General features: G+C 42.1%; 2 protein-coding genes and 1 long non-coding RNA gene across 19 annotated transcripts in view; 1 reads left to right on the top strand and 2 right to left on the bottom strand.

Annotated features, from left to right (window-relative positions):
• LOC116923204 overlaps positions 1-21,966 on the top strand; it is a 213,801-nt gene that overhangs the window by 80,293 nt on the left and 111,542 nt on the right. For 12 of the 13 annotated variants that reach the window (XR_006646703.1, XR_004394424.2, XR_006646702.1 and 9 more), the window contains exons 7-8: positions 1,376-1,454; positions 6,808-7,187. Coding sequence is in view for 1 of the 13 variants with exons in the window: in XM_045173678.1 (XP_045029613.1) it covers positions 1,376-1,454; positions 6,808-6,832 (104 nt within the window). In the remaining 12 variants the exon portion in view is untranslated. Of the gene's footprint in view, positions 1-1,375; positions 1,455-6,807; positions 7,884-21,966 lie in introns of those variants that run through there. The other variant, XM_045173678.1, reaches the window with a different exon arrangement.
• Positions 1,282-6,812, bottom strand: LOC116923199 (homeobox protein Hox-A4). 2 transcript variants are annotated; one of them, XM_032929674.2, is made up of 2 exons: positions 4,547-6,812; positions 1,282-4,354 (listed from the first exon to the last, which is right to left on the bottom strand). In XM_032929674.2, exons 1-2 carry the CDS (start codon positions 5,463-5,465, stop codon positions 3,888-3,890), a joined length of 1,386 nt encoding a protein of 461 aa, XP_032785565.2. In that variant the 5' UTR covers positions 5,466-6,812; the 3' UTR covers positions 1,282-3,887. The 2 variants fall into 2 exon arrangements, with proteins under 2 accessions (XP_032785565.2, XP_032785566.2); XM_032929675.2 differs by having other exon boundaries at positions 1,282-4,330.
• LOC116923206 lies at positions 11,540-21,297 on the bottom strand. 4 transcript variants are annotated; one of them, XR_006646709.1, is made up of 7 exons: positions 21,045-21,288; positions 19,503-20,977; positions 19,215-19,370; positions 13,708-14,076; positions 13,489-13,598; positions 12,129-13,423; positions 11,540-11,994 (listed from the first exon to the last, which is right to left on the bottom strand). It is a non-coding gene; the product is annotated as an uncharacterized LOC116923206 (long non-coding RNA). The 4 variants fall into 4 exon arrangements; XR_006646708.1 differs by having other exon boundaries at positions 12,129-12,848; positions 13,106-13,423; positions 19,215-20,977; positions 21,045-21,286; XR_006646710.1 differs by having other exon boundaries at positions 13,489-13,646; positions 19,215-20,977; positions 21,045-21,297.

Below are 21,966 nucleotides of genomic sequence, written 5' to 3'. Positions count from 1 at the left end.
AATCTATTTGATTTCCATCATCTTTAATTGCCTTCAGTCTCTGAAGAATACAAACAGTGCATGTTTTGTTTTTAAAAAAATTTTTTGGGTGTTTTTTAAATATTACACATCAGTCATGAAACGTAAGTGGAAATAAGGAATCGAAAAATAAAAATCGTGACAGAAGGCTGGTTCTTTTGCTGGTCATTTTCATTTGGAAAGGATACCGCAAGTCCTTGTTCAAGTAACTTACAAACGGCACAGGCCATTTCAAGGCCTCAAGGAAACTGGAGACTTGTTTGCTGTTTGTTTCTCCAAGTCAAAGGAGAAACAGCGCCATGTACGACGGACAAGAAGATCCGTCCGAATAGAGAAGCCGACTAAACAGGACCCGCTTGGTCATAATTTTTTTTGTACATGAATAGCGGCGGTGAATAAGAGAGAATACAAAAAACATCAACAAACCGTATTTCACTGCCGTCACGTTTCACGGTCATCGTCAGCTTCCCGGAGATTTCGCTCGCATCGTTTTTGCTGTTTGGCTTTCTAAGAACAACATTTCATTTATTTTATTTTAATTTTTTTTTTTAGTTTTCATGGGCTTGAACGAATCGTCATACGCTTCGGTGTTAGGTCACTAGTTCATGTCCCTCGTAAAAACTGACCAATTGAGCCCAAATTATAGCACGTTTCCTCGTATAAGCGCATTTTAGCGCTTGATACGCTGCGTGTGAATTTTGTTTTTCTGTCAATGACAGTTTGAAAATTCTTGTCCGAGTGCACCATCTGTGTATTATCTTACGTAATGCTATCCCATATGTAGATGCAAGGATGCAGTAACACCAACTGCGGTGTGAGAGTTTTGAATTCACGCGGCAAATGTTTGATGTCCCCACACGGCCGTACCGGGGGCATGACGTTGCACAACTAATAGGATTCGATTCAATAATCCATGCAGAGAGAGAGAGAGAGAGAATTCTCTCTGTATGCCCTCTTTTCTGTCTCTCACACTCATTGTGCTATTGTAAACGCGCGCGCCAGTCAAACACTTCCCCGCCGCCATCCAGTTCTCTTTTTTTTTTTTTCCAAATTTAAATAACATTATTATTTTGTTCGTTTATGTTGGCCATGTTACGGTAGGGGAGAAGTTCATTGTTCATTATGTTTTTTTAGGCCTGGTATGTGGACCGACGAGCGATTACTTGTTTTTCGGTTTGCTTCAAAACGCAATTAGCAGACATCGCATTTTTGCTCGTCATTTCTCGTTTGTGTAGTTGAAAAATAGATTCAAATAGAAACCAATTTGTTTGAACACTCGATTTTTGTTTATTTTTAGTTTTACTTTTATTGCATGATCAATATAAAATTCATTAAACAATTTTCTCTTCTGTTTCAGACTCGGTCGCGATGGGGTCTCGAGTGGTTGCGGAACTAGGACTTTTCACACACACAAAACGAACGGAGTTGGGAAAGAGGTAGGGACAAATCGATATTTTACAGACTAAGGAAAACAGTGGGTACCTACGAACAAAATATTGACCGCTAACGGGGTGTATAACTACAGACTTGGATGTGTTGGGAAGGGGAAAAAAAAAAAGAAATTCTATGAAGGTAAAAAAAAAAACACCTCAGTATTGGCTGTTTGTCTTTTTCTCTTCAGAATTTGGACACATGGACTTCTGTACAGCAAGGGAGGAAAGATGGATGTCTTAATTTTTGTGGTGTAGTGTCTTGCAATCTTGTCGAGAAAACAGCTGCACAATATGACGATCACTGTACAAAACATACAACGACAGACGAAGTGAAATGATGAAAGGGTTGCAAATTTCCCCACGTCCATTCGTGAGAAAGAACACAGAGATTATTCTGTTTATGAAATATTATTTTTTATTTGTTTGCCGTGTAGTCCAATTCAGGCTGTAATATCATGACGTAACTCTCGTATAACATTTTGACACCGCATTGAAAATGACGACGGGAATTTGCAAACGTGATGAGAAAGAAAAACAACAGAAAAACGCTGCAAAACACACACACACACACACATTGTTTGACTTGATGCGTAAATCGCGCTAGAAAATTGTAGGCGACTTGCTGCATCTTCTCTTTTGATTCTTGTTCAACTAAATTAGAAATAACGATCGACAGGAAACCTAAATTGATATCGCGAGCAAGAAAGAAAAAGAAAACACATTTGAAGGACTCTTTCGCTCTCTAATGAGGGTTCGCTATTTCCTTTTTAATGTTTTTCTTTTCTCTCTCTCTCTCTCTCTTTTTTTACATGTAGAAGAGCGCAGGTATTTAGGAACTGTGTGGCGGAGCTAACCCGGCGGTGCTCTCTCCTTGTTAATGTGTGTGCAAAAATCGAGGGAATAATAATAATAAAAAAAAAAAAAAAAGCTACATAAAATTTTGCTTGTGGGTGGCAGGTGAGTAGACTCCTTCGGGAAATCAAATGAGGATAGCCATTTGCTTGTTTATTGCCTCGGCGGAGGAGGCAGTGAGTGGCCAGGGGAGTTTGTCCGCAATGGCACTTAAAAAGAAAATGTCGTCAGGCCTACAATGTACATTTTGCGGGCTCTGTGTGTGTGTTTGCACTCTGTCTGAACAGAAACACACGCGCGCGCGGACACACATATACTCGAACAAAATTGTGTAGGGGTCAAACACAGAGAGACACACTTAATGTTTGGCTTGCCACACAACGACAATGGAGTTCAGAGGCCAATGAATAGGCCATAAAAATAAACCGCCGAGTTTGTAGTCGCGTAATGAGGGCCGACCTCTCTCCTCCTTCTCTCCGACTATCCGCCATACGAAGACCGCGCCCCATCCAAAACATTTTTCAGTTTAAAGAAGAAAAACATTCGAACATTTCTTTTTGCTTCAATTTAAACGGACGGCTGACGCGGCTCGGCCAGGTTCAAATCAAAAATTTGCTAAACACTCGATAGTTATGACATCGTTTTGCGGTGCGTGCGAAATATTTTTTTTTTTAAATGCTACACAAAGGGAAAAGAGAAGAAAAAATTTTGATTTTCGAATTAATGTTTGTCGGCCTTTTTTTTTTTTGTTATATCAAGAAATACAGAAAGCCCCGACTGACTCGCCCAAACGATCTAACAAATTAAACTCAGCAGTTCAAATCAAGTATTTCCTGATTTTTTTGCGGTACAGAATGGCAATACGAGAAACGTGGACAAACTGAAATCTTTCTCTGCTTTTTTTTTTGCGAATCTTTGACGTGATGACTGCTGTTGGACGTCGAACTACCCGGTTGTCCGAATCTCCAATTTGTTCATTCCGAATCTATGACGTTGAATTGATAATTTAGGGGTAGCCGACCGATCGACGCTATAAGTTACAAAATACGACGTTGAGTAGAATGCGAATTTGCGCTAAATTCAAACACACATAGTGAAAGTCTTGAAAGAAGAAAAACAAAAACTGAATCTTACTACCCTGCTGTCGGACAAGATTACGGCGAATTGGGAGACTTTTTTTATAGACAAAATTCGAGAGAAAGACGAGAACATAAAAAGAAAAAGAGACTACGCGGACTTGTGGCGATAAACAGATCATACGAAATTCTATATGTACAAGCGATAACCCTGAGGATAAAACCTTTTGCCGGGAGGACGTGAAGGTGTAACAGAATAACGGAAGATCAACTCAAAGGATTCATTTCCACAGGCGAAATAAAGGTGACGAAGATCGCGTATTTATCAACACTCGGAGAGGTGATCGTCATTCAGACATCAAAGCGATGCCATTTTTTTGTTTTGTTTTGTCGACCTCGTTGATAGTTGAGGTGATCGTATAGTAGATCTGCCGCAATGAAAACTATCGGTACGCGAACTCGATTTGACTTGGGACTCGGATTCTTTTGTTTACTTGCATCTTTCATTTCAGAGATTGGTGAGGCCGTAGTCGGGTTTGATATTGAGAATACCACAGTCCTGAAATGTGGGCGTTTCGTTCGATCTCGGCGGATTGGATGATTGCGAATTACCCGTGGGTGTTGGCGTGTTGTTGGTCGTCGTGTGGGACGCCGTTGTCGTGATGATGGGCACGCCGGTGGCCGTTGTGGTGACTCCGGCCGGGTTGGTCTTCCGGCGAACGTTTTTCGTGTTCGGCAATTTGTTGTCCTTTTTCCATTTCATGCGTCGATTTTGAAACCAGATTTTTATTTGACGCTCGGACAGGCAGAGGCTGTGGGCGATTTCGATGCGACGGCGCCGCGTCAGGTAGCGATTGAAATGAAATTCTTTCTCAAGTTCAAGAATTTGATGGCGAGTGTAGGCTGTGCGTTGTCTCTTTGGTTCCATTCCCGGCGTGAATCCTCCATTGGCTAGGAAACCATCAGACAACGATGCTATATGAAATACAGGCAAACATGTGTGATCGGTTCTATTTAGCCATTCGCGTGCAGGAATTGTCTTAATTCTAATTTCATTCTAATTACAAGACACGTTATTCGAACATGTTTGGCCTTGCTTTTTTGGGCGTATAATTTGTAAGTTTAAGAAAAAAAAAGAAAAAAGAGACGAGAGATAAAGCAACTTACGTGTTCCGGCGACGTGAATCTTTTTCATCCACGGGTAGATGACTGGATTATGAGAATCATCTGACATGTCGGAACCGTCATCGCAATCCGATTCCGGGCTGTTTGGCGTCGGCGGCTGACACAATTGCAGGGCGTTATTCTGCTGTTGAATCTGCGTTTGTGTAAGCGTCTGCAGCTGTTGCTGACCATTTGACTGCTGGGCAGCCACCATAGAGCCGAGATGGGACAGCTGGTCATGCTGCATCAACGCCTGGGAAACGACACCACCACCGTGACTTTGCTGTTGTTGTTGTTGTTGTAAATGACTGGAATTGAGTTGTTGCTGGTGAAGAGGTTGTTGGACGTGTTGGTGCTGAAGTTGTAGCTGTTGATGGCCGAGCGTTTGCTGCTGTTGCGCCTGGATCTGCTGGGACGGACAGGTCACCATCGATGTCAGCGAAGGCGTCGGTGAAGGAGCCGGCGATCGTTGAATCATTCCCGGACTTTGTTGGTGTTGAATCGGCTGCGGATGGTGATGGCCTAAAGTAGGAGCGACGTGCCCAGTCATGGGCACTTGGACTTGCTGGCCAGGTCCTGCAATTCCGCACGGCCCGTTAGCTCCGTAGGCTCCTCCGCCGTGGTATCCTCCTCCGCCAGCGCTGATGACGGCTCCTCCGTGACTCGGATGTTGGCCGTAATAGCCCATGGTGGCTGCGGCGGATGTAACGGATGACGGATGGCTGCCGTTGTGGTGATGATGGGCGTGATGTCCGTGGTAGCCGTGGTAGTGCTGGACCTGGTGATGAGGCACATAATAGTCACTGGACACGGCCGCCGGAATGTAACTGCTCTGACTGTACTCTTCACTCGGCGGGAACTTTGGGTCGACGACGTATTGCGACGACCCGGAGTTCATCAAGAAAGAACTCATGGCGATCATCAATTCTACCTTCCACTTAATTGGCACTCGAGAGACGTTTGAACGATAATGACGGAGTCGACGAAGACGCGCTTAAAACAAAAATTGAGTTGTCACTCTTTCAATGCTGGAACTAATATTAAATACTCGACGACGGCGATCACACCACTACTAACTCTCTCTTGTCTTCCCGTTTTTTTCACTCTTCACTTTTTTGAAAAAAAGGGGGGGGGGGGGTCGCTCTTCCTTCCTTGCGGCCGGCCGCGTTGCTGGATGATGTCTTGTGCTAGTGCCAGTTGAGAGTCGATGCGGACTGGAGCAAATAACTGGCGGGGGGCTCCACCTCCCGTTGGGGGAAGGACAAGCCACGTGACCTCGACACTGTCGACCAATCACAACCGATGTGTGTGTGTGTGTGTCTATGTCCTGAGACTCTGTACGCTCTACACACGCATACTCACATAGGGTAGCGTGTGTGTTTCTGTGCCGAATGGAGTTGGTGGGTAGAGATGGAGGAATGGGAGGGAGCGGAGGTGGGAGGGAACATGGAGGGAAAAAAAAAAAAAGAGCCCTGGTGGTGGTAGTGATCCAAAGAGCTTTTTCCCCCAACCCCGCGAAGCCGGCGGCGGATGTGATCGATGATTTGCTCCCAGGTCTGCACAAACTCCGGCACACGCGCCTCTAGCGGCTGATCTACCTCTTTTTCGCTCCTTGAGAAAGATGGGGGTCTTGATGATGGAAGTTCGTGTTGAAAGCTGAATAAATTGAAATGATTCGCACTTAATTAATAACGTTAGCTTCCGTTGGGTGAACTCCGGGCGCTATAGTCGGTGAATTGTCTTCTTGAGAGTTGAGGGGGTTGGTTTGACGAAGCTGCAGCTGGAACGGGATGGATAGGGTCGATTGGTTGGTAATGAAGAGTCCGGCACGCTATATCGGTGTGTTTTGTTTTTTAAAAGCTTTTTAGCGTTGTGTTTCTCCTTCCCGCAGTGTCACGACTGACACACCCACGTCTGAACGTCTTGGCGACAGCCACTCTTCTCTCGTTTCCCCCTTGTCAGCGTGTCAGTTGCACGTCATTCTGACACAACTGCGCTGTTGTTTCAACACATGCACGCTCGCCAAGACTCTCGTTGACAATGGCAGCTGTAGTTTAAAACACACACACACATACACACCAGAAAAGAAAAGGAACGACGTTTGTGTGTGTCTATTTCAATTATCTCGTTTCACCTCTCTTGATGTCCGTTTCACCACTACCTACTGTTTCCGCGGTCGAAAGGAAATGAATGGATGAAAAAGTTGTTCTTTTGTATTCACTCTTGTTTTCTCCTTTTCTATTTCTTTTTTTTTTTTTAAACAGGAGGACCGCCGCGCTTGATGGTTAATGGTCGCTCTACGCTGCAGAGTGTTGGCACGTTGATTGAGGAAGTTTTCCTTTCGCTTTGAGGGCTGGCGCAGTTGAGACCTGGCCGGTGGTGAACGATCGACTAGTCCGGTTGCCTGCCAGTGAAAGAGAGTCGTCTTCTCCTAGTTGGCCGCCACCCCCGAAGATGTTTGCCACTCGACAATCGACGATGAGGAGGAGGAAGAAGAAAAAGGGTGTACGCCGCGGCGCAGCAGCAGCAGCAACCCTTTTGTGTTGGTCCCCAGTAGCGACAATTGCGACTCGGCAACATTGCGGCGCTAATGATTGTTTGGAGGGCAATTTTCGAACGATGCGCGTTCACACGCAGACACAAGGTAGGCACTGGAAACAGCACACAAATACTTACTCAAACATCCCAAACGCATCTTCCCGATTTTTTGTTTTGTGTGTGTTATTTTTTTTCCCGTTCGAAATGGGAAAGAAAAAGGCGGGCAACGGCTGAAATGTCATTAATTTCAGCTGAAATGGAAGGAACACAATCAACTGCGTGTCTCTTTGTGACAACTACGAAAATGAATCTTTTTGGGGCGCGTGCGACTTACCTTTTTCGTGTGTGTACTGGACTCACGGTCGAACCGGCACGCTAGGCTCTCTGTTCTGCACCGACTGAATTCCAATTAGTGACTGAGAAACGATCGGGCCGAGTATGTCTATTTTCCAGCAACAAATTTTTTTTTTTTTTACTTTCCTGGCTCTCCTATCTTTTTGAACTCTCTCTCGTGGCGTTTTGCCTGCGTGTGTGTGTATATTTTTCACGCGGTATTGCTGCGTTGGGCTGCCGCCGTTCTTTTCTCTCGTCCCTTATTTTTTTTATTTTTTTATCTCCTTTTATCAATTCTTTTATTTTCAATGGATAGATCATATTCGGTTAGAATGGGAAACGAAAAGTAAAAAATAACGGATCATGAGTTGCTCATTTAAATCCTTCACTATACGCCTTGTCTCCCATGCGTGGATTTATTTCATTGATTCAACATTTTTACATTCTATGGCTGTTTTTTGTTGCTTTCTTTTTTTGTAGGTGTGAAAGAAGAAAAAAAAAAAAGGTTCACAATTCTCCGTACAAGAATGTTCTGTGATCCGACTGGATGTCGAATTTTTGCGAGATGAATAGTCCGTTCGCAAGAGTTAAAGCAAAGACGTTCCTCCTCTTTCCTGAAGCAAACTGATATGGCCGAAACACGCGTACAGGAAAGGGCGAAAAAAAAAAAAAAAGAAAGTCAGACAGAAAAGGAAAAGAAAGAAGAGAACGAATGAAAGAAGAGGGGGGCGGCTGTACGTTTCGCCGGGCGAGCGGGTTCTTAAAAAATCCAGCCGCGTCATGCGCCTGGCGTAATGATTAATGATGCCCGCGCCAATGCGCCAAAGAGGAAATAGAGAGAACCCCCTGACGTCGCTTGCCATTGCTCTACTATGGCCCGATTTATCGAACCGCTCTCTTTTTTTCTTTTTTTCAGTCCGTCTGCTGTTGTTTTTCGTTTATTTTTCAATCCAGGGCAGCAGCCAAACACATGAAATATCATCATCGCACCGAGTCAAGAAAGGTTACCAACAGTTTTGCGCATTTGCTTTTTTTTTTTTTTTGCATTCGATGCACTTTTCGTTTCTACGGAACCGGAAATCCAACTTTCCAAACTCCTCTATCCCCTTGTGTTGTGTGCCTCTATTCCGATACCTGACGGAGATGAAAATTATTTATAGTAGTTCCCTAATTTTTACTGGGTTGCCATTTAGTTGAACTCTCTGAACGCACTTCAACTTAATTTGCCACGTACCAGTTTTGTATTGACCCGTCGTAAAAAAAAAAAACGCCATCTCTCAAAGGTGGCCTTCCTTTTTTGCTCTGGCTTCTTTCAGGGTTTTTTTGCTGATTATTATTATCGTTGGCTTTGAGACCGTAGAACAGCAATAGTTTATGTGGCGAAACTTCTCCTGTACTAGGCAAAGGGAAGGTTAACCTTTTTGGAACAAAATGAACCCTTTTTTTCTTTCTTTCTTGCTGCATGCTACCGCTACAGGTTGAGACTGAATTCCATTCGAATGGGATGGTTGTAAATGCTAGATTTTGCATTGATTTTGTTGCTCTTGTGTTGAACGTCGCCGTCGACAAAACCAAAGGAAGATGGATGCGTCGTTGCACACATTCAGGTAGATATAGGTACGAAAATCATGCGGTGAAATTCAAAACTGTGGTTTTTCTTCTTAAACATTTGACTATGTATTCATTTTGTCGTGCTTTTCCTGTCTTATATGCTTGAAGAGGAGGACAAAACACGATCTCTTGAAAACGGAAAGACAAATTTGAAGGGCAAAATGAAATGATGCATCGGGGTAGAACAACCAGAGGCGGTCAGATACGGGGTGATTTAGACCGATTTGTTCTGTTTTTGTTTGGGCAGGGTGATAAAAAAAAAAAAACAACAACCAAATCTTCTAGTTGAGAATTTAGCTTGCCGATCGGTGTACTTGTAAAAAGCAGCAAAGTTCCTTTGGAAACCAGAGGAGCCGTCAAAATATTGACCCTTTTGTGTGATGCATTTAAGCACCTGTAAAAAAAGGAGTTTAAGGTGGCCACCCAACCCTCATCCGTCTTGGTCTTATAACGGCTCGACGCTTCTGTTCGCGTTCCAGGAGCCAAGCAGATCCGTCTTTTTTTTTAGACAAGCCCACCCTTTTTTTTTTTCTTTTTTCAATGTCCTATGCAAGTATGCATAGCACCCATACATGACCCACACACACACACACACACAACAAATGTTTGAATTTCCAATTGGTTCCGTCTACTGCTACTCCTACTAACAACTACACGCTACAAGCAGACACACCTTATTTGTTGACTTTAGTTCGCCCTTTTGTGTGTAAACCTTGTAGGGTGGGTTAAGTTTTTGGTTAAACACATTCCACAATGTTGGGAAAGGGGAAAACACTGAGGTTTAAATACCTAATCTTTTTGTCATTTCAAAAGGCATATCCGTGTTGTTTCTTTTCTTGAAACGAAAAAGAATTCTTTTAACGCGGCTGCTTGTTGTATTGTAAGTTGGTGGTCGACATCAACAAACCGGCTGACCAAGTTGTAAAACAGAAAACAAAAGAAAAAAAAACTTTAAAAAGGAATTCAATTTTTTTTTTTGTTTCTAAAAAAATCTTTTTGATTATTCCCGGGAGATAAGTCGCTAACTCCAAAAGAAATAAAATTCTAATATCGAAAACTGGCCACATCAACTTTGGGTGTAGGTGTATATATATATTTAAAAAAAAACTCTTTTTGACCCTTTGCTTGTTTGAAACCACTGTTCTATATTTCGCTCTCATCGGCTGTGATTGGATTTATAGCTTGTGGATGTACTGTTGACCTGCTAAAGGATCTACTCACATAGACCAACCGTATATATATATAGTCCACACTAATAGGCTGGCGCTAAGTGTCTCTGAGGGACTATCACATACCAACACTGTGGAGGATCACTTTTCTATTCTTTTCTCATTCGATTTGGTACCTCTCTCTCTCTCTCTACGTACAGCCAATTTTTTAAATGCAGAGAGCGAGCGAGAGAGAAAGAAAGAAGAAGAAGAAGAAGAAAAAAACGTGCTGGAATGTCGATTGGCCCTATTCAATCGGTAATTTTGCTTTCCCTTAGATTTGTATTTTACCTTTTGATTTTTCGGGGAGGACATTTTTATGCGCTTTCCTTTAAAACCGGAGCAATCGCCTCCTAGTTGCAAGTCTCGCAAGTAACTGTCCAATGTAAGTAGGAAATCCTCAATTTGGCGCAGCTGTGTCCGCGTTTGCCATCCATTTTTCTAGATACAAACAAGGAGGATGCAGGAATACGAAAGAAAGTCAGACAAAAGAAGCATTTTTGTGGAAAATTCATACGATCAATTGTCAAGAAAAAAAAAAAACCTTCCGGAAAAAAACAACAACAACAACACATAACATGTATGTGTTGCAGGTAGTACTGTGTAGTAGCGGCTGGAGACGGACTAAGAAGGGCGAAGCACGAAAAAAAAAAAAAAAAAGAATAATAATAATAAGAATATAAGTAGAAGAAGAAGAGATGGAACATTCTCTGGCACAGCTAGTGTGCTGCGCCCGGCCGGGCCGGCCTATGCGTGGCTTCCAAACCCCCCCTGCCAAATGACACATCATTAATCTTTTGGGGGTATATAGCGTTGTGCCGTGTGTGCATGTGGAAAACTCTCGTCGTTGCTCTAAACTCCGCGTACATATACAAGAAAAGGAGGGAAGAAGTAAAAAGAAGAGATAAAAGAAAGAAAGAAAAAAAAAAACACGTCCAAGAAGGAGAGGAAAATAGGAAATCAAAACAAGTTTTGGGGCGAAGGAGAAATCAACTTTGATCGTATAGTAGTCAACTTTTAAGGCAGGGAAAGAGAAAAAAAGAACGGGCGGTTTAGAGATGCGTCGATCGATTAAAGTTTCAGAAGGTTTTTTTCTTTTCTTTCTTTGGTTTGTGTCGTCGTATTTCTGGTATTTAAAATGATGTGTTTCGAGAAATCAAGAATTTCGCTTATTGGTCGATGAACCAGTTTTTTTTGTTGATCTTTTGAAAGATATTCAATTTGAAAACAGGACCGTTGAATCCTGTCGTGCCAAACCCCTTTGCAAAATTTCTTTTCTTTTTTTTCACCTTCTTTGTAGAGATTGTTATCTTTCGTGCGTGTATTGTAATCTCCGTTGAGTACGAAAACAAAATCGAACTGTTCAAAATAAAAATAATATCTTAGATTAATTGCATAATCGATTCAAGTGATGGTGGTTTTGCCCGAGGAGATGAGAACACGTCGTTAGCATGTAGCTGTTTATGCCCCACACGAACCTCTCTAGAACCGAATTTGTCTTGTGATGCAACTACAAATTCGGATCTACAGGGTAGATGTAGAGCATGATGAACTGTCACGCTGTGATTGTGATCTCATATTTATTCATCGTCCACACGATTCTCGTTTGTCTTTCATTTTTGAATGTTTTGTTTGTTTATTTTTGACTGCACCAAGAAGTCCGTCCAATCCAAGTTGTGGCTGAAATTTTTCCTTTATTTTGTGTGTGATTTAAAAGTCAGCCTTCATACCGGAAATGGAATGCGACGTTCCTGCTTGAACCTGAATGTCAAATTTAAAAAAGGAAACTTTACTGTCGATAACAACGTGGAAAAAAAAAATTGTTAGAAATGTGGGGGGGTAAAGGAAACTATGTTAATTTCGTATGCTAATACCTTTCTTTCTTTTTTTTTTACCTTCCGTTTTTCTGTCAAGTTCTCTTTTATCTTCATTGACTTGAATTTCGTGTCTTTTAAGATTGTTTGTTTTCGTTTTGGATCCTTGACTGTGCATGTCTTGCTCCCTCCTTCCGGATGCCCGCGTTTATAACTGGGAGGTTGAAGGGTAGCAGTAAAATCCATTCATCAACGGTAATGGTAGCGGGAGGGCGTTCCATTTATCTCGTCCACATCAAACGCAGCCAAGCAACTCGATATAGAAAAAGAAAAAAGACTGCGACAGCACATATCACGGGGATATGTCTTCTGGAGTGTGTGTGTGCAAGTCAAGCGCAAATTTAGAACAAAGGAATAAGGTCATTGCAGCAGCGGCTGCCTTGCAAGCATGGAACATATTTTTTGTTTTCCTGGGCGAGTTGTCGAAGTCAATGGAAACATCAGCGATGGTAAAAATCTTCTGGTGTGGCTCTCGAGTGACTGTTGACGCTGGGATTCCGATGGCTTGTCAAGAAGAACATTGTACGTAATCTTATCTCGTTGGTCCAATCGATTATTCCAATCGGAACGAGAAAAAAGAATCTGGTTTTCGGTTTTCATTTTTGTTTTGTTTGGGAGCTCAAGTCCAACTTCAAATGACGTGTGTAGGTGAACGGTAGCTTTCTTAAGTGCTGGATCTGGGGTGTATGCCAGGAGACGGTTTGTTTTTTTTAATGCCCAGAAATTTTGCGTGGCAGCCACCTAGCGTTGTAAAAAAGAAGCGGTTTCAAGTACATTTTTTTTTATGTCTTAAAAGAAACGGAGAAAAATGTTAACATGAAAAGATCATGATGAAAACACACAGGTTCGTGTTTGCTGATTAGAAATTATATATTCTGCCTTTTTTCTCTGAAATGGGATGTGTCGATTTTTTGTTTCCATGTAATTCCATGACCGAGTAGATGTTTAATAATCATAAGAAAGAGATGACTTGCATCAATGTGCTGTTGTTGGCTCACCGTAAACATGACCGCGCTAAAAATCCTCAACTGATTTTGTTTTGTTTTTTTCCAAAATCAGAGCTTCTTGCTTTTTCTTGTCGTAACTTGTGTAGGCAGTTGCCTGGGCGTTTGCCACCAAACAATGAGTCACGCGACTTGTTTGAATTGTGTCGATGTCGTTAAGGGCTGATTTGTAAACCATCAATGATTTCGGAGTAGACGATGGGAGAAAAAAAGAAAAAAGCAAACTTTTCCAGGAAAAAGCTTGAGCCACTTGCTCCGAAGAAACCTGAACCATTTGGCCGTCACGAGAGAAACCCTTTTTTTTTTTTCTCCCTGAAATAAACGAAATATTGATCTGGTTGATGTTTGGAAAAAGACAAGAGAAAATCTAAACAAACCTGAAAATAAAGTTTTGGGTCGCTATAGAGTGAGCAGGTTATTTTTCCAGTTGCCAATTGTTTAGTCCTTGATTTTTTTATGATGGGCGTGTACACGCACTCAACGTACCCTGCCAGAAATAGGCAGGGGGTAAAACAACGAAACAAAACCAACAGATCTTTGTCAATGTTAGTCGTAAAAATAGCTAGGATTTGTTTTGTTTTATATTAAATTATTACCCGCATGAGCAAATTAGTTTGTCGGAGAGAGTAGCAGCACGTGTTTCACCAGTTTTGTGTATCTTTCCTCTCTTTTTTTTTTTTTGCCTCTTGTTCTCGTTCCATTATTTTCCACAACATGTGTGTTTTTATAGTCCCTTTTTTTTTTGCCTTGTTTTTCTTTGAAAGGGTCCACCCATGATAGTCGCAAGTTGTAGCGGTGGTACACGAGCAAGAAACACAGTCATAAAATGAAAAACATGGAACAGTCAAGAAACCTCCATTATCGTGAGGAAGATGGAAGGGTTTGAATTTCGTTGTCCCAGCCGTCGATGACGTTGACAAATGATGAACCGGAATCGAATTCAAGTAGCTGCTTTGATCCTGTTGCTAAATAAAAGAAGGAGAAAGAAAAAAAGTTGAAAGATTAATCTTTATTAGTCTTTTGTGTGATAATGATTAGTCTTTTAGAGGATTTGTCAAATGGTTTCTACTTTTCGATAGGTTTGTTTGCTTTTAAATGACTAGCCAAACAACTTAATCCGAACTTTTGTTTGGCAAAAGGAAACCGATGAAAGACGGCCAAACAAATTCCTTTCCATCTTCCCTAAACATCTGATGACCGGTGTCATTAAAACGCTTACTCTTGATTTTTGTTTTCAATTCTAATTGGATACACGATATTTGAATACGTCGGCGTTCGTGAGCCCTCGTTCTTTGTGCACTGTTTGCGTTTTTCTGTGTCATCGTTACCAACAGCCGTCCGCCATGTTGTCAAAGAAGTTAAATTGCGAGTTGCTGTATGTTTCGACGTTCCAGATCTTCCGCCTCTTCCCCGTTTATAAGTAAAGGAGAGGGGGGGAAAAAAATCTATCTGGTCGATATTTCCAACATGGCCGACCGCTTTTCATTCCTTAGTCATTGGTAGTTTCCCTTTTTTTTTTACATCATATCATCCGTGTCGCTTGCCTGCCTATTCCGTACACTTAAAAAAGGCGGTCCGGGGGTCACTTGGCAGAGACTAGACAGTTTTGTCAGACAAAAAAAAATAAAATCGAAATGTCCCTCCATCTTTATGTATTATTGCACTTGCGTCTGGGATCCTGCTTCACACAGGATTTTACAATGCGCACCAATTCGGGGGGGTCAGATTGTGGAGACCTTCTCATCAACTGTAGCGATCGTCACAGTTTTCGTTCCATGTCAAACGTCCTCTAATCAATTCAATAGCCAACGGGGGCTAGCACAAGAGTAGGCAATACACGGACATGTGTATGTCCAATAAAGAACTTGGCTATTTCTTATTCCTGGCAAGCGAGAAAGTAGCTTGCATGCCGAGCCTCCGTTTCACGATTTCGAATAATAAAAAGCTGTTTGCGCTGAGTGCAATGGTCGTTTGACGCGATTCTTTTCTTTCCGTTGTTTGTAACGCACGCGGCCCGCTTAGACGATGCCTCACAATTCACGACTGCCAGCTTTGTACTGTTTTCTCAAAAATTTTTGTTTTGTTTCACTCTGATATTAAACTGATGTTGTTTTGCTGTGTTTTCTTATCTACAGAAGGAACTCGACTGTTTCTTTTATGATCTCGCATCGCATGATTGCAACACATATACACCGATACATGGTTACACAGACGGCCAGGGCCGTTGTGCTCGTTTCCTCCCCCCAACCTTATCCTCTCTTTTCCCCCCTCTTTCACTCAGTCTATTCTCTTGTATAATAACTTTTGACGTTTTTCAACTCTTGATTCCCATTGGTTACCCAGTCAGACAACGGAAGAGAACAAAAAAAAAAAAAAAAAGGAAGAAGGGGGGAGGGGGCAGCCATGTTGTGTTTGGTGGCAGCAGCTGGTGTGGAAGAATATAATATGAGGAGGAAAAAAAAAATGAGAGGTTTTCTTTCTTTTAAAGAGAGAAATCGAGTCAAGGTGGAGCAAATGAGAGAGGAGGATCTACACTACAAGAAAGTTGTGCAGCCATCGCTACAAAGTTGTGTTATTTTAAAAGAAGGAAACGCGAGAGAGAGAGAGAGAAATGCTTTTAACACACACACAAAAAAGAAGAGAACTTGTCTTTTCTGTCTGCAGGTAATGGGACGGAGGGGGGGGGCTTAGTTGCGTGCGGTACAGAGTATACTCTGTATAGATATATTTATGTATTATATGTGTGTATCCTCCCATTTTCCTCTCTCTCTCTCTCTTGTCTGTTCGTTTCTTTCTTTTTTTTTTCTTTTTCTCCTTTCCCACTTTGTGTTGTGTAGCTAAAGCACAACCAAAAAAATCCCATAACGTTAGACAGCTTTACGATCCCACGTGATTACTGCAGCGGAGAATGTGCCAGGGCCGTGCCGCGCGCGCTGGGGCCTTCCCGTAACGATTTTTTTTTTTTCTTGCCTTGGTTTTCTTTTTTTTTTCCGTTCGTGTTTTCCCCATCAGATGCTCGTGTTGGGCTGGTCAGGCGAACTGAGTTGTTGCATTTGTTTTTTTGTGCCTCGGATGATAAATACAGGGAAAAGAACATAGCGCATCGCATAATAATTACACAAGCAGTTTTGTTTGTGCGTTTGTTTTTTGTTTTTTTTTCGTTAAATATCGCCATACGTCAAACTGGACAAACGACTAGCGCCGCGGGAAAAGAACATATTTGAACGAAAGCGTCCTGTTAGTATGCAAAAATAAGTAGGGAATCCCCATTATGGCGTTTGGAACACACGTTGATGTAAAACCGTTTAAACAAAAATGAATATTGGTAGAGACTTTGAAAAATCGTTGAACGGCTTGCCCAATAGAGGTGTGAGTGAAGAGCACAAAAGAGATTTTCTTGTTCATCCTCAATTTGAAATGGGGTCCTGGCGCCTTTTGACCTTCTTGTTCGACTGCACTATCGAAAAGTTTGGTCGGAAAGGTTTTTTTTCTTTTTCTTTCTTCTTGCCATTGACCCAACTGCCCTCCTTATACCTCTGTCCATCTCAGTTCCTTGTACAGTTTTATTGGTCCTCTTTCCTGACGACAGGCGTCCAAGACTTTTCCAAGTGCCGACAATTACAACATGGCTAGCATTATTTTATTTTTTTGAGCCACATTTTCTTTTACCCCTCCTTAAACTCTCTTCTACAATTTTTCTTGACCTCCACAAGCGGATGAGAAGAGAGAAAAAAAAAACAACAGAACTGGAAGAAGAGAAAATGTTAAGGCAAAAGGCCCCGTTTGGTCACGCGTTCTCATAGCCTCGGCGGCTCCGGCGGCTGAGAATCGGAAAAATTGAGAATTAAAAACGAAAAAAAAAGTAGGGCAATAATATTCGGATAAAGAATGAAACTTTCTCTAGGCAACCTCCACCTGATGTTTTTTTGTGTTTTTCAAAATTTTTATTGGCTGTGGTTTTCTCTCGGATTTTTCTTTTTTGTTTTCCAATAAGTTGTTGTTTTTTTTTTCGTTCTTCGTTTGGCTTAGGCTTTATGACGTAGAGCGAACAGAGGAAGAAAAAAAAAAACAACAAGAAATTGATCTCTTAACCCACTAGGATTGGCCCGGTCTGACGGAGGCAGCGAGTTAGAATTTTGTTTTTCTGCAGGATCTTAACAATCGATTTCTAGCGCTTCAACTAAACGGCAAGAAATGAGAGAAACGAGTCTTAAATGGGAAGAATGACATTGAGAAGGATGTTGAGGGCCTCCTGCCCTCCCACTCTACCACCTACCCTCTTTCCCCCCCTCTTGGCGGCTTCCGCTAGACTTCCGCTCGGATCGATGACAGCGACTGTCGCGATTGGTCGGAGCAGCGCAATCTCAATCCTCCCCAACCGCCCACGGTTTTCGTACACAAAGGAAGCGTTCGATCAGCTTTCACGTACGTAACATGTTGCCATATCAGCGGCGTCGCGACGCGCATAGGCGGAGCTTGTGAAACGATCGCGTGTCTATAGCGTTCTTTTTTTATTTCTTTCTTTTCGAGAGCGTGGGGCAAAAAAACCCATGAAGTTAAACCGGTTTTGTCTTTTCTCTTTTATCTCGATGTTATAATATTAAGAAAAACCAAGACGAATTGCTTCTGATAATAATAACAAACTACTACAAGAACGAAACGACCGCCAGGTGCAAAATCGCGGTAGTGGGGGCCCAGTGCCCTTTAAAACAAAATGATAAGAAAATGATTTTTTAAGGTAGATAAACCTATACCATGGCCTCGAGTCTCAAATGGGCTATTTGTTATAGCCTTCATTAAGATGGTTGAGAGAGAGACGAAACGAAACAAAAGATATTGTTATGTTTGGCACATTACTACCGGTTATTATCGGCTGGTTTGTGTGGACAATCATTAAAAAGAAGTTATGATACAAGAGGAAGTCTAAAGTCACCTGAAAATGTCAATTGCCGGCAGCTGCGGTCTCGCGTTTCATTTTTTTTTTTCTCTCCGTCGAATGAATCGACACTTTAAACAAACAACACATGCACTTAACAGAGTCTGGTATTTTCATGGCTCAGCGGACGCCATGACAACGGAGAGAAATTTCTTCACCGGAATTTTCCCTCTTCGTTTTTGTTTGTTTTTTTGAGACTTCAATTTTTTTAGCTGTGTTCGTTTGGCGTTGCAGCCAAAAACTGAAACCGACGATGAAATAGGACGTCAAGCAAATACTTAGCGTGTATACTATATATATATATATAATCCCGACTCCCCCTCCTTTCTTTTAGGCCCCGGACCGCGTCGTCAATCTAATACGACCCAGCGAGTGTTGAATGTAATGTAATGGAAAGATATTGTGCGTTGCCCGCTGCTGTACGTGTGTGTGTCGTTATAGTTCTTAATGGCTTACAGCGCGGAGTGCACGCATGTGTGTGTGTATTGCGGTCGTGCAAGATGGCGTCCCCCCTGCAATATTCACGTTGGCATCTGGTGCCAGATCACTTTTTTTTTTTCGTATCGGCATCTCTTTTTTTCTGAACCACTTTAAAGAAGAATGAAAAATGTTACGAAATATTTCACTTTTAAAAACTCCACTTGAGTCAAACTTATTCTGATGACGGCGTGGGGTTGACGCAGATGAACTGTTTCGTCATCACCGCCACTTTCTTTCATGTTTCACCGCCCCACCTTGTTTGTTTCTTTGCTTTTCATATTCTTGCCGGGAAATAATTTACATATTTGTTTCTCTAAAAAAAAAAAAAACGAACACACACGAAAAAAAGGGAAATTCTCCCCTAAATTTTCCCTCGTGATTTCAACCGCTGAGTTTGTACGAGACTTGAATATTCAAAATCTAACGGTAAAATCTTGATGCGGTATCGCCCGTAAAGTCGGTCACCCAAGCTTGTCCCTTCGTTTGCTTTTTAATTTCCTATTAACTCTCAAGGTTATAAACGACATAAACTCTTATAACATTTGTGGTTTTAGAGCAAAATCGCTCTAAGGCTTTGCTTAAAGACACGAGAATTTCATTTTAAAGAGGCCAAACACTTAACTATTTCTTAAAGATCGATTTCAACATGAATACAAGCGTTTAGTTTAAAACAAAATGAATTCGTACCTGCAGTCGAAGATTTGACGTGGTTCTCCATTAAACCAAGATTTCCACCGAGTTGACAAGCCCCAAACGATGGGAAGCCGTTTGATGAGCAACCTTTACGTCAGTGTGCGGGACGGTAAGTGGTGGTGGTCGGTTGACGTGAAATGGGAATTCACGCTAGGACAGAGCCCGAACGTCGGTCAAGAAGTAGGGAAAAAGAATAAACGAAACGAACGGAGACGAGACAACAAAAAAAGCCGAATAAGAAGAGGGAAAAGGAAACTTTTGGAGAGGGAAAACACGTCTCACCGATCGGTCGGTCTCTGTAACACAAACCTTCCTCCCTCTTTCCTTCTTCCCCGGTTGCCTTCGAAACGTTTGGTGGCAGCAGCGCACGCAGCGACTGTACTATGTGAGACTGACTGTGAGCCAGAGAGAGAGCTCTGTAGAAGAAGCGGCAACGGCGGTGTAATAGCAGCGGCGGCGGCGACGACCATCGACGAAGCAATCGAGAGAGAGAGCGCAGCGATAGAACGTAACCCAAGGTTTTCTTTTTTTTTTTTGTTGTATATATGTATGTCTGGCCTCCCTCTCTTTCCCCACCTCCGTTTTCTCTATTCCCCCCCCTGTGCTTCGGTGTAGGCTATATGTTTCCATAGCGTTGAAAATTCCAACTAACAAGGACGAGCCACAAGCGAGCGAGCCAAGGGAGGTTAGAATGGAAGAGCAGTAAAATTTATAGCCTATACGAATCTTCTGCTCGTCTCCCTCCGCCTCCCCCCCTCCAGCTCTCTCTGTGTATGCGAGCCCCGTTTTCGACCTCCTCTCTTGTAACAATCCTCCTCCACCATCTTCTTCTTGTGCTCTCTCCACCGCTGCTGCTGCTATTGCTGGAATCTCTTTTGATTATGCGCGATTTAGAAGTCAAACTTTTTTTCTTTTTCTCTCTCTCTCTCTCTTTTTTAACGAGAAGAAAAAGAACAGCCGTATGCTGGAGGACAAGTCTCAGCGGGTGGTGACGGTGGAACAGACCGGAAGACACATCTTTTCTTATTTTTCATGCCAAAGTTCTTTCTACGTTGTTTTACATGACGTCATCCTCCGTAAATTGCCTTTTCAAACTTGTCGATAACGTTGTTTGTTCAAATGATCTCTTCCGCCGAACTTGAAAAATGCGCGTTTTCTTCCAGGAGAGAACATGTTCAAAAGAATAAAGCGTGAGAGGCTTCTAATTGTTTTATTTCCTGTTTTTATAGATTTTACACATGATGTGCCAGTGTGGTGGTAGTCGAGACGGTGTAAAAAGGAAGTCGTAAAAAAAAAAACACATTGTCGGAGGTTGACTGTGTGTATCCACGTAAAGTCCAGGAGCTCACCGTCTCTCTCTCTCGTATAAACGCGCACGCAATCCGGCTGATTAGTTCTTAAATAACTCTTTAAATTGTGTTAGTCTTGGTCTATATTTTTTTTTAACGCAGTCATGGTTGGTCCGGATCGACACAGACTTTTTTTTTTCCCCTCTCTTTTTACAGTTAAAACACACGCGAAGTGGTGCTAGCAGGAACTGTGAAAGGTTAGTCGGTTTCGTGTCGGTCATTCCCTGTTCTCGGTCCATAACAGTCGGCAGGGAATTGTAATAGAAGAAAATTTGGGTAAGAGAATCGGGGTGAATGATGAATGGCATTGTCACGCATAGCTCACAACCACACTGTGTGTGTTTGCCTGATGTTGTGCGATTGCATCAGTTGCCTGCCGCCAAGCGCGTGTGTGATTGCGTAGTCAACCTGTTTTTTTTGTGGATGTATATATTTTTTTTTTTTTTTGCTTGTTTGTTTATGTATAACCTCTTACCGAGTTGGCTTGTCGTTACTTTTTAAGTTAACAGGGGAAAAAAAAAAAACTGGTGGAGGAAGAGAGGAAATAGATGGAGGGGGTAGGAGGATGTCGATGCAATTGTGGCTCAGTGCCATTGTTCTATCGATTGTTCCGCTTTCCTTGTTGAAACTGGTAACACCAGACGAAAGAAAAAAAAAGTGAGACGCACCAGATAAGGGACAAATGTGATATAAATGGCGATAGCAAGTATTCCCAGCTGTTTGTTTTCTCTACTCATTTTGACCCGCCTCCGCTGCTTTCCTATTGGTGGTTCAGCGCCATCTTGGATTTAGGTTGACGTTTAAAAACTGTCGCAAAGAGCAGCATCTATGGGTGTCAACGACAACTAGGATGGTTTTCACTTCCACTTTTGAAATAATTCAAGTTCGTCCTCTTTTACGCTCAAGTAAGTGGAGTCGTATATCGAAATCGTATCATTTTTACTTGACTTTGAATTCCACTATTATGCATGGGAATCTGCGTCATCTGTTGGTCTGTTCAAGTACGACTGCACGCTACCTTTTTTATCCAGTAGATGGCTATTTGCCAAGGAAGCTGCCTTTGAATTTTACTTGTACGTTTTGTTTAGATGTTTGTTTTTGTTTTTGTTTATTTCTTTTTCTATTCTTTTGTTTTGGAAGATTTCTCCTTTTGCATTCAAGTTGGATGACCTCAAACTTTAAAATGCAATGCAAATAGATAGCGCAGAGTGTTTGATGTTCTTTCTTTTACTTTGGAGGGTACTTTTCTCCGTACAAGCCCGAAAACGTCCGGACTTTTGAACACAACTGGATTGCGATAAAGCCACAAATAACTCCTCGTGACCAACACCGCAAAAGGTTTTCTTGTAATTCTCCCCTTATTTCCCTTCTCATCCTCTACCCTCAGTCTCTCTATA

This window comes from Daphnia magna, linkage group LG5, assembly GCF_020631705.1.
Source record: "Daphnia magna isolate NIES linkage group LG5, ASM2063170v1.1, whole genome shotgun sequence".
In the NCBI taxonomy this organism is placed as follows: Eukaryota; Metazoa; Arthropoda; class Branchiopoda; order Diplostraca; family Daphniidae; genus Daphnia; species Daphnia magna.
This window is presented reverse-complemented; position numbering and strand designations above follow the sequence as displayed.

What these genes read in the sequence shown, in the direction of transcription:
- LOC116923199 (XM_032929674.2), bottom strand. Translation starts at nt 5,465, where the DNA reads ATGATCGCCATGAGTTCTTTCTTGATGAACTCCGGGTCGTCGCAATAC. An exon ending in GATTCACGTCGCCGGAACAC is followed by an intron (nt 4,355 to 4,546) that starts GTAAGTTGCTTT and finishes TATTTCATATAG; the next exon opens with CATCGTTGTCTGATGGTTTC.